General features: G+C 36.9%; 1 protein-coding gene across 1 annotated transcript; it reads left to right on the forward strand.

Moving 5' to 3' along the window:
* Nucleotides 1–1,775: 1,775 nt before the first annotated feature.
* gosr2 (golgi SNAP receptor complex member 2) lies at nt 1,776–11,078 on the forward strand. Its single transcript, XM_084138790.1, has 6 exons — nt 1,776–1,951; nt 2,413–2,477; nt 4,935–5,043; nt 8,650–8,782; nt 8,909–9,049; nt 10,387–11,078. Exons 1-6 carry the CDS (start codon nt 1,923–1,925, stop codon nt 10,546–10,548), a joined length of 639 nt encoding a protein of 212 aa, XP_083994916.1. The 5' UTR covers nt 1,776–1,922; the 3' UTR covers nt 10,549–11,078.
* The last annotated feature ends 922 nt before the right edge of the window (nt 11,079–12,000 follow it).

The following is a 12,000-nucleotide window of genomic DNA, read 5'->3' on the forward strand; positions in this document are numbered from 1 at the left end:
CTAATTACTTTTTTAAAGTAACGTTCCCAACACTGCCTAACACACACACACACACACACAAATGAACACATACCGACACCAATAATTACACACACCTCACCACAATACACCTCTGAGAGTGAATGACTGGAATCATATTGACAGTGTCATTCCTACTATGCAGTACAGATAGTACTGTATTCTTTTATATACAAATATATACACATTTCAAAAGCATTTTAAAACATTTCAGTTTTTACAAAAGTTAGATAAATAAATAGACACTCATAATCATAAGCTGCGTTCACTGGAGGAAGTAACCATAGCAAAAATATTTTTTGAGCGCTTTTTTAATATAGGATTTATGTTAAAAAACACATGCACTGGCATTTATTTCTTTTCTGTGTAGATTATTACACTTTATTAAATTACAACACAGATAGTATATATAAAAAAGGTATAAACTGTAGGAATAATCCGACTGTGTAATTTTGTATGAAACTGTCTTATTCTTTACACACACTCACACACACAGACCTGTCTCTAGAGAATTCAGTGATGACATTGTTGAGGTTTTACCACAGGGCAAAAAACCCCCCAATGTTGCAAAATCAATGTCACTTTCATCCACTCACTCGCTTCAAACTCTAATGAACAGGTCAACAAACAACCACCTCATCTGTCTGTCTCTCTTGTGGAAATTTTGATATCATTATTCTTGTGTCTGTCTCCAGGCATGGGAGGCACCAGATCTGACTAGTGTTTTCTGATACAGGGCTGCGGAAACCAACATAATTAGACAAAACTGGGATGAGCGAAAGGAGTTGACAAAACCTAGCCCCAAGAAGTTTTGTCATTATGTTCTTCCTGTCACTGACGCTCCATCAAGGGATGAAAGTCGACACACCTTCCCTCAGGCCTCAAGCTGTAACTATACAATAAGAGTGATGGAATTTGCTTTCATAAAACTGCAATTGCTGTGTGATTCATGTTTTACATTAATGATGAATGGGATTGAGGTTTACAAAACTTTACATTAATAGCTGTCATTTAAAGGGCTTTACGGAGCAGATTTCTGAATGCAGAGATCAAATGGGGAAAATACCTTAATTCACATGATTTAAGATTAAAGCTGCTTGCTACTAATTGCTGTTCACATTCTAATGTAAACTTTCAGATCTTCCTTACAAAAACTTTCCACTGTGTTAGTTTCCACCAAAACACAGGGCTGTATTTTTGTACCGGGACAACATTTTATGAGCCTCAGTCAGCCACACAATATTATAACGCTTTGTTTATCTACCAGTTTAATGAATTAATGTCTCATCTTCTAAAATCTTTCTAATTTTTTAACGTCTGTTTTATTCTGTTATTAGAAATTAACAGTGTTCATCTTATAGTTGTAATTTTAGTTCATCAAATAAATCTCCATTATATAAATGTAGGCTAGACTATTACTAAATTTTAATTTAGCTAAATATCATATAGATAAATGTTAATAGGTCTGTAGTAGGCTAACCAATGTTTTTGATCAATGGACAAGAGATTAAAATATATATCAGGACTATTCTTCAGTCATGTTTCCATATTTCATATCTTTAAATTGTGCCTGGTTTCTTTGTTTAGCCTAGGCTATATGATTGTAGTTCTGTATGTAATTTGACCTTGTTTGGTCTGTTGTACTATAAATGAATGATGAATGAATGAATAATACGATGCTGAGTGAATACCATCCGCCACAGCTGGCGCTGTTCTCTCGTCTACCAGTGTTTTTACAGTCAGGCGGTTGAGAGGGCACCTAACAGAGGTCCTTTTTCTTGGTGACGTGTATGCTAGAAATCGATATGTGAAACTAAACGAAACGGATGATAAAACATTGCATAACTTTCGATTAGAGGCTTTTTTCTTTTTCTTTTTGGTGGCGACTTTAACCGTCTCTGAAGATGGAGATGCTTTACCATCAGACCAATAAGTGAGTTTGTTCATTCTGCTGATAATTTTGAAATAAATTAACGTTAGCTGGCTTAACAGTAAACAGAGCGTTTTCATAAGTTCGGTGCAACATGTAACAAATAAAAGGCTCTTTGAAATCTATTGTATAGTAATGTGACAAGCTGCTTTGGTCTGACAGCATCTGTTAACCTAAATGAAGAAGATAATGTAGCTTTGCTGTCTCTGTTTTCTTCCTGTTTATGAATCTAATATTTTTTTGGTATTATTATTATAATTATGCTTAATTATGGTCTTTCAGCTGTTTAGTGTGCCAAAAGTGAGGTTAAACTCTAATGTAGAGCATGTATAATGCTATCATCTGACTGACAGCAGAGACGTCCATATGAACCTAATAGTCCCCTAATGTTTCTAACACCAGTGAATAATGTAGTGTGTTTAACCCTCTCTCTCTTCTCACACATCCGTGTCTTTCACTTCCAGACAAATTCAGGAGGTTCAGTCTCAGATGGGACGACTGGAGACAACAGACCGACAGTCAGTCCACTGTAAGTCAGTGTGTGTGTGTGCTTACAATAGAACGAATAAAGATCCTCAGAGACGATAGGATACAAATAAGACACATACTCTCAAACATTATGATAGTCAGAGCTGGGTAGTGTGGTTTATGAATATGAATTTCACCTAAAAGCTGCTTCCTTATCCTCGATTGGTAATGTGTCTACCCGATACATATGGTGTACTCATGTACAGGGATATATAAATACACTATAAAGCAGAATCTTAACTGCTAAGTGTGACTAAAAGACATGAAGATATTATAAACATTAACATTATGATTTTTTATTTTTTTTTTTGCTTTGAAAATGTACGTGACTTTTAAATCTGTACATGACCAAGTATATACCAGGTGTCATATAGGCCGTACCATTTATTGAACCAGAATGGCAATATTGTAGCACTACATTTACTGTAAAACAAATTTTTGGTCTGCCCAATTTTTTATGTCATGAGACTACTCTGAGCTGTTTGATGGTCCTGCACTCTGAAATGAGTTGTTTCTGTGGCAATGCCCATAACTATGCCCATTTTTTTGTTGATATTTAATCACTACATAAATTTGCATCTTTATTCTCTTGTAACATATTAAAGGTATAGTGGAGGATTGTCTGCACGGTGCGTGACTTGTGCCAGGGCTAGCATCGCTAATCATACCTTACATCAACTTTTACTAGCAGTGATTTTAAATGGATCTCTCCAAATAGCATGCCAAACTTTACCTGTCGAGTTTAAACTTCGCGACTGAGGCATCAGTGGGAAGCCCAACCTGTGCTTTTAGCGCGTGAAATATTCTCCCAAAAACACTCTGGTCTTGTTTCTTTCTTCAGAGGCCTTTCTCTTCTTGTCATACAATTCGTAGACACTTTTTCTCTTGCGACCCTCAGACATTTTGAAAAAACCCGGTGAGAACGGCGAGCTTCAATGAATGGCTGAAACCGTAGCTCAGCACACACATACACCTGAAAGTGCGCATGCGCAGAAAGCGAAAACTACCTAGGGACGAGCACGTACGAAGGCCTTACGTAAACATATCACCAGAATGATTGACAATTAGGAGGACCAATAGTCTTGATGATCCACCCGGAAAAAGAAAATCCTCCACTATACCTTTAAAGAACTGAGAAAGAGCGCCAGGTAACACCAGTTATAATAATGTGACATGTAACCAGTCCTAGGCCTGGTTTACACCTGCGTACCGAATAATATTTAACTCTAAAAGTTTTGTGGTTACATGTGTTTTCCACGACCTCTTCGCAAAAATGTATTGACCCCATTCACACCAGTAAAAATACTCTTGTGATTGGATAACCTAGATGTAAAACCACATGCAAACTGTGTCCAGTCTTCAAGCTGCAGGCAAAGTCATTGTGGTGCCACTGGGTGCCACTGACCACCTGATTGTTCTGTAGAGGTGGAGCTCACGCAGAGAGCCAGGCTGGTGCCACGGCAGGAAGGACAGGGAGGAGTGATGGGGTGGGGGGCATGGAGAATGAATGCTGGATAGGAGGGAGAGAAGTGTGGAGTGGTATGGTTTGTGTGTGTGTTTGAGGTGGTGTTGTGGCTCTGTGGTGTGTCTGAATGAGATAACCGTCTCCTACCCATACTGATGACATCATATGAGATGTCATAGGCGGGAAGGATGCGTAACGTATGCGTACGTTTGTCTGTGTGAGAGCGACTGTGAGATTGCATTGTCTCAGTGGGTGGGGGTCAGGGCAAGACTGCCTGTGTGATAAAACTTTCCCACCAGTCTGTGGTTCTCTCCAAGGAAGCTGCACTCATTCCCAGTCTGTGGATCTGCATGTCAATGCTTGATTCCATCTGTACATTGTTACTTATTTTAACTCATTGCAACTTCGTGCTACATTTTCATGTATTTATACTTGTAGCGTTTAAAATGGCTAATTGTAGCTTTTAGTGTTTTGTTTAATAATATAGAATTAAAAAATCTGCCATATATTGTTATCACACACACACTTCACATTTCACTCATTGTTTCATAATTATTTGTAAGCATGCATTAAATTGATGTAAATTGGCATTTAGATATTTGTTACATAACATTTACATTTTCTATTTTAATTTTCTATTCTATTTTTCAAAAAAACATTAAGCAGCACAACTGTTTTCAACATTGATAAAAATTTCTTAAGCAGGAAATCATAATATTAGAATGATTTCTGAAGGATCATGTGACACTGAAGACTGGAGTAACACAGGAATAAATTACACTTTAAAATAAATAAAGATAAGTAAAGAAAAGTCATTTTAAATAGTAATAATATTTCACAATATTAGTTTTTAATGTATTTTTGATCAAATAAAAGCAGCCTTGGTGAGCAAACCATCACCAACTTGAATGGTAAAGTATGTGAAGTACTTTATGTACTTGATATGATTGTTATTTGTGTACTTATATTTTCTGATGCTTGTGTTTCTTGCAGTACTTGAGAATGAACTTCAAGCCAGAATTGATCAGATCTTTAATCAGCTGGAGCGACTCGAGATACTAGCCAGTAAAGAGCCACCAAACCGCCGCCAAAATGCCAAACTGTGAGTGCATCAGTAAAAATATCCACTAGTGCCTTCTTGAATCCAGTCCTCATCTTGATCAGAGGTTGCTTTCTGGAGAATTGCCAACTAGAGCAAAATAACCTTCCTGTCAGAAGATTCTATTAGATTCCAATTTGATCTTTAATCAGTAAGCACAGACTGATAGCAGTCCAGTATGTGAGTAAGTGGAAGCTGGACTATAGGACTGTTGGATGGATGACTACCTCAACGTTGTAGGTCCAAAGATCAGGATATTCATAAGCTACCGCACCATGACAAGGCAGGTTGCTCTGGGAAGATTGTCCCTGTAGTAAATACATAATGTAAGTTGCTTTGAATAAGAAAGCCACTGCCAAATGAAGATTAATGTGATGTGATGCAAGGTGATGAAGGTTAGGAGTGTTTGTGTTGTGTGCCGCCCCGTGGCAGTGGGATCCAGTGAAAACATTCCGTTTGCAGTCACGTCATCACCAACATTCCTGTTGTGTGTGGCAAAGCTTGGCTAAAGCACTGCGCAAACACACCTGAGGCCAACACACCTGTTACACCAACTCATTCACAAAACACTGAATATCGTACAGACACTTCTTGAAGAGTGCCTGTCTCACAGTGTGTGTGTGCATGAAACCAGGTTAATGTTGGTAAGTTGGTCTAATCAATGGAAATCCGAGCTTCAGACACTAATGTGATTTAAGTGATTGTTAGACCTATATATGTTCTAATACATAAATGTTTTTCTGTATTTGGTCAAAACAGCTGAACAATAAAGATTTTGTCTGTTGGCCTAGTAGTCAGCCCATTAGTTCAGATTGGTTTTGTCCTGCAAATATTATTATTATTGGCCCTACAACAAAATCAATACATTAAATAGTTAAAAATATATATAAATTATATTTAGCATATATATATATATATATATATATATATATATATATGTATATATGTGTGTGTGTAATTGACCCGCGAACATCACGAAAGGAACAGTAATTTTGTTTGTATATGTCAAAAAACACCAGCATGTTGAAACTTTGCATGCATGTTCATGATGATAAATGAGAGAAAGTCACAAAATATCAAGAAAAAAAAACATAGGTTAACCAGTATTTCCAGCAACTATAAAATCTAAACGGGTCAAATTGACCCGCAACATAACACAAGGTATATATATATATATATATATATATATACATACATACATATATACACACACATATATATATATATATATATGTATATGTATATATACAGTGAGGAAAATAAGTATTTGAACACCCTGCTATTTTGCAAGTTCTCCCACTTGGAAATCATGGAGGGGTCTGAAATTGTCATCGTAGGTGCATGTCCACTGTGAGAGACATAATCTAAAAAAAAAAATCCAGAAATCACAATATATGATTTTTTAACTATTTATTTGTATGATACAGCTGCAAATAAGTATTTGAACACCTGTCTATCAGCTAGAATTCTGACCCTCAAAGACCTGTTAGTCTGCCTTTAAAATGTCCACCTCCACTCCATTTATTATCCTAAATTAGATGCACCTGTTTGAGGTCGTTAGCTGCATAAAGACACCTGTCCACCCCATACAATCAGTAAGAATCCAACTAATAACATGGCCAAGACCAAAGAGCTGTCCAAAGACACTAGAGACAAAATTGTACACCTCCACAAGGCTGGAAAGGGCTACGGGGAAATTGCCAAGCAGCTTGGTGAAAAAAGGTCCACTGTTGGAGCAATCATTAGAAAATGGAAGAAGCTAAACATGACTGTCAATCTCCCTCGGACTGGGGCTCCATGCAAGATCTCACCTCGTGGGGTCTCAATGATCCTAAGAAAGGTGAGAAATCAGCCCAGAACTACACGGGAGGAGCTGGTCAATGGTCTGAAAAGAGCTGGGACCACCGTTTCCAAGGTTACTGTTGGTAATACACTAAGACGTCATGGTTTGAAATCATGCATGGCACGGAAGGTTCCCCTGCTTAAACCAGCACATGTCAAGGCCCGTCTTAAGTTTTCCAATGACCATTTGGATGATCCAGAGGAGTCATGGGAGAAAGTCATGTGGTCAGATGAGACCAAAATAGAACTTTTTGGTCATAATTCCACTAAACGTGATTGGAGGAAGAAGAATGATGAGTACCATCCCAAGAACACCATCCCTACTGTGAAGCATGGGGTGGTAGCATCATGCTTTGGGGGTGTTTTTCTGCACATGGGACAGGGCGACTGCACTTTATTAAGGAGAGGATGACCGGGGCCATGTATTGCGAGATTTTGGGGAACAACCTCCTTCCCTCAGTTAGAGCATTGAAGATGAGTCGAGGCTGGGTCTTCCAACATGACAATGACCCGAAGCACACAGCCAGGATAACCAAGGAGTGGCTCTGTAAGAAGCATATCAAGGTTCTGGCGTGGCCTAGCCAGTCTCCAGACCTAAACCCAATAGAGAATCTTTGGAGGGAGCTCAAACTCCGTGTTTCTCAGCGACAGCCCAGAAACCTGACTGATCTAGAGAAGATCTGTGTGGAGGAGTGGGCCAAAATCCCTCCTGCAGTGTGTGCAAACCTGGTGAAAAACTACAGGAAACGTTTGACCTCTGTAATTGCAAACAAAGGCTACTGTACCAAATATTAACATTGATTTTCTCAGGTGTTCAAATACTTATTTGCAGCTGTATCATACAAATAAATAGTTAAAAAAATCATATATTGTGATTTCTGGATTTTTTTTTTTTAGATTATGTCTCTCACAGTGGACATTCACCTACGATGACAATTTCAGACCCCTCCATGATTTCTAAGTGGGAGAACTTACAAAATAGCAGGGTATTCAAATACTTATTTTCCTCACTGTATGTATATATGTATGTATGTATATATCAATTTTCTTCTAGAACGATCATTTTTATAAAGCTTGTATATTTAAGTTAAGTAATTTCACTTAAATGACAATTAATAGGTCATTTGCATTGCCATTTAAGTGAAATTATTGAACTTAAATATACGAGCTTGATAAAAATGATCATTCTAGAAGAAAATTTCAAATGGCACTTAGAGGCTTTTGCATCTGAACTGAACATATATATATATATGTGCTAATGATTGCATAATTTTACTTATTTAATTAATTAATAAAATAAATGTTACTTTTAGCAGTGTGATTATTATTATTAATAATATTAATTGTAATGGTATTTTCATAATTTTTTTAAATAAATAATTTTTTAGCAATGTAATTTAAAAAAACCCATTTTAATACATACAAAATCTCTAAATATAAATGGATATAAATTAATTATACCTTTTTTTTTTTTTTTTTTTCTTTTTTTTTTGATTCATTTTCAATAATAGCTTGACAGAGTTCCAATAACTGGCCTAAAAATATCTTATACTAGCCCTGAGCCATTGTATTATCCTTACTGTTGAGTCCTAAATGGTGTAAATAAATTGTGAAAAGTTTGATTTGAAATAATTTTTTAGCCGTTTCTGAAAGCAAAACCTCTTTATACTTAAATGAGCAGGTACTCTACAACTATTGCATCACCAGACAATACCGGCGGGCTGCTGTGTGGTCCAAAACATACTCAGTGTGTTTTTCTTTCTGTAGGCGTGTTGATCAATTAAAGTATGATGTGCAGCATCTTCAGACTGCCCTGAGGAACTTCCAGCACAGACGTTACGCTCGCGAGGCTCAGGAGAGAGAAAGAGAGGATCTCTTGAGTCGAAGCTTCACAACAAACGTCAGTAGACCACACACACGCCGCCTTCTGCACAGTTTCCCAAACTCTTTCACTATTACTCATCAGTCTAGAAACGTACATCACACTACAAAGAAGGCATGATTTTGACAGTGTTTTTTTGTGTAGGATGCAGACACCTCCATCCCTATTGATGAAACCCTGCAGTTTAGTAGCAGTCTACAAAACGCTCACAGAGGAATGGACGACCTGCTGGGCTCAGGCTCCAGCATCCTAAACGGCCTGAGAGACCAGAGGAGCACACTTAAGGTCTGTGTGACACACAGAATGCAGGGCGGATTGCATTTGGAGACCAGGAAGGGGAATTTTTTTATCCTCTTATCAGGGTGTTTCTAAACATTTCTAATAGTGCTTGACTGATTGTTGATAAAGTGCCGATCGCTGATAATACAGTTTAATGATAGCCAAATGAAGTATTCACAAGATTGAGGAAAAACAATAGATCTATTGATCCATTTAAAATGAAATCATAACAGTTTAACAGTTTAGGCAGTGATATTTTGGCATTATTTATATACTATTATATTAGTAGCTTTTAATTTGAGTTGTTTTATTAATTTTGTTGATTTTATATATATTTTTTTTATATTTATATTTTTATATTTTTTGTTAGTTTTAGTATTTTAACTTAAACTTATTTTATTTCAGTTTGTGGCCAAGGCAAAATTTCTAATTTCTTTTTACATTTTTTTTTTTTTTTTTCATCTAATATTTATTATATTATTATATTTCAGCTTTATTTCAATGCAGGGTTCCTACGCAGTTTTTGATTTTAATAATTTCCAGGTCTGGATAAGTATGGAAAAATATTTGTGTTTCCAGACTATTGCCTCTATTTAGTTTTCTAAAATATGAAAATAAAAATTTCTAAAAATAAAAGTATCATACAAACAGAGAGTTTTCATGGCGAAAGTTTAGTGATTGTCTAACACGAATGAATTCAAGGCACACATTTTCATTACGCAAAACTGTTTGTCTTTTACCGTAAGTGAGTCTCTTTTGAACTTCACTAAATGAATGTGTGTGTGCCACTCAAACCAGCAACAGAGAAAGGAGCAAACGATCATCTAAATCAGGCTGTATTTTGCTGTTTGGTGATCATGCAACATCCAACCTCATTTACAGCATCAAACTGATGCAGAGGTGAATATATGCAGGTTATAAAGTGTTTGAGGTTTCTTCTTATCATGCAAGCGCATGTTATCACTTCATGTTAATATGGTCTGAAATTTGAGACTGAAAAAGTATGGATTTTTTTTAATGAAAATCAGGTAGGATCCCTGTCAATTAATGAAAATGTTTTAGTTAACAATAACAACACTGGTTTGAGGTCATGCATGCGCATTTAGACGCTGACAGTGTGTTTCCAGGGAGGAGTATGTGTTCTTCCTGAAGCTCGTCTGATTATCACAGAGCGTGAGAGACCGCCTCTGACTCTGGTTTTGGGGAAATGACGGGGGTGATGTGTACCTCAGATGTTTTACTGAGTGAATGAATGTCTCTGTTGCTCACCGTGTTAAAAAAACGCCATTCAGAAAACTGTAGATTCTTGGTTACATCTTGCACCTTCTCTCTCTCTTTTTTAGGGTACCCATAAAAAGATGTTGGATGTCGCAAACATGTTGGGCTTGTCGAACACGGTCATGCGTTTGATTGAGAAGCGAGCAACACAGGACAAGTTCATCATGATGGCTGGAATGCTCGCTACTTGCTTTGTCATGTTCCTGGCGGTTAAATACCTTAGCTGAACTTTCCCAACTTTAGGCGACCTTGCTCCTTGATCACGTCAGTGGCTCATTCCGGTTTTCATGCCACTTGCATCACATCTATAAAAATTGCAGAGGTGTGCTAAAGGAAATCACACAACTGCTTCTTTGCAGGATGACTGTCAGTCTCATCTTCACAAATCTTTTTTTTGTGTCTATTCTTTCTTCATCTACTGTATTTTGAAAGACATTGAATCTTTTCATAACTTTCTGCTCAGCCGACTCTCAAATAAGCAGTTTGAACATTTGTCTCTGCTAGTCTGAACTAAAAAGATCAGTCCTCCTGTAGCTCAGGTGGTATAGAGAGCAAATAGTCATTAAAAGGTACTTTTAAAAATTGTTTAGAGAATTGGTCTGTTATCTGGCTCTTCATCGTCATCTTTTGGAGAACAAACCAAAAACGTTTGGTTATTCAGTGCTGTGTTGGTTTTGTACTGTATTATTCCTAACACTTCAAACCTGTAAATACAGATTCTTAGACATTTTTGTGCAATAAACTCATCATCCATATACATCCAGCTGCCCTGAAATGTAAAACTTGTTTCATACTGTTAAACTGTCTTCGCCTGGATCTAAGCAGGAGCCACAGCCCCCGGCAAACAGGAAATGAGACGTCTTATTGGACATCTGCTGCATGGATCTTGACGCTCTGTGTGCGCACATTCACACATGCTCAGGACCCCAGCAGCATAATCCCCAACAATGTCCCCCTGGAACAGTCACAACATGTATGTGTTTGCCACTGTTGACAGCAGGTTCATTGACCAAGACGAAAAAGATACCATAATGTGACATCAGTTCCTAATATAGGCTTAATTGCTAGTTACTTTAATTATTTGTTTATAATAATGCTCAATAATTATGCTTTTTTTGTGTGTGTGAAAATGAGATAAAAATGATGTGAAAGTAGAAAAAAAATGTCACCTGCAGTTCTTTTCCACTATAGTCACAAATTGACAGACTTGAGGGTTAGAAAGAAGATATGTTACAAATGTACATAGTCATTAATGCTTATATTTGCTCAAACACATTTTAAGGTATTAAAAAACTGCCTCCATAATCTAACAAGCAGGTAGCATTTGTAATTGAAAGATCTTATTTAACATAAAATATTACTTCCTCTATGGTTTCTGGTGAAAACTTTGCAACAAGACGCGGCGTTGATAACTAAAGCCAATCTAAGGCAAGTGAAGTACCATCCAACAATGCCATCTAGTGTCATTTGGGTGAACTTCATTGGGGTGATAAATTAGGGCCTATTCTGCCAAACCCTTAAGTAAATATATCACTAAAATCTACCTACAATAAAGAAACCAGTGTTACAAGTTCAAGTTAATTTATATGGTTTCCACAGTAAGGTAATCCATCCCAGAAGATGCTCTTTGTGTGGGATTTGATCATAGTGTGTTCATAAATAGTTCAAGCACTTTTAGT

The sequence above is a fragment of the Abramis brama genome (genome assembly GCF_963993115.1).
Source record: "Abramis brama genome assembly, chromosome: 1".
Taxonomy (NCBI): domain Eukaryota; kingdom Metazoa; phylum Chordata; class Actinopteri; order Cypriniformes; family Leuciscidae; genus Abramis; species Abramis brama.

Bases quoted from the DNA above. Each gene is read 5' to 3' on its own strand.
- gosr2 (XM_084138790.1), top strand. From the start codon at position 1,923: ATGGAGATGCTTTACCATCAGACCAATAA. The intron at 1,952-2,412 runs GTGAGTTTGTTC...TTTCACTTCCAG, and splicing joins CTTTACCATCAGACCAATAA to ACAAATTCAGGAGGTTCAGT. The intron at 2,478-4,934 runs GTAAGTCAGTGT...TGTTTCTTGCAG, and splicing joins AGACCGACAGTCAGTCCACT to TACTTGAGAATGAACTTCAA.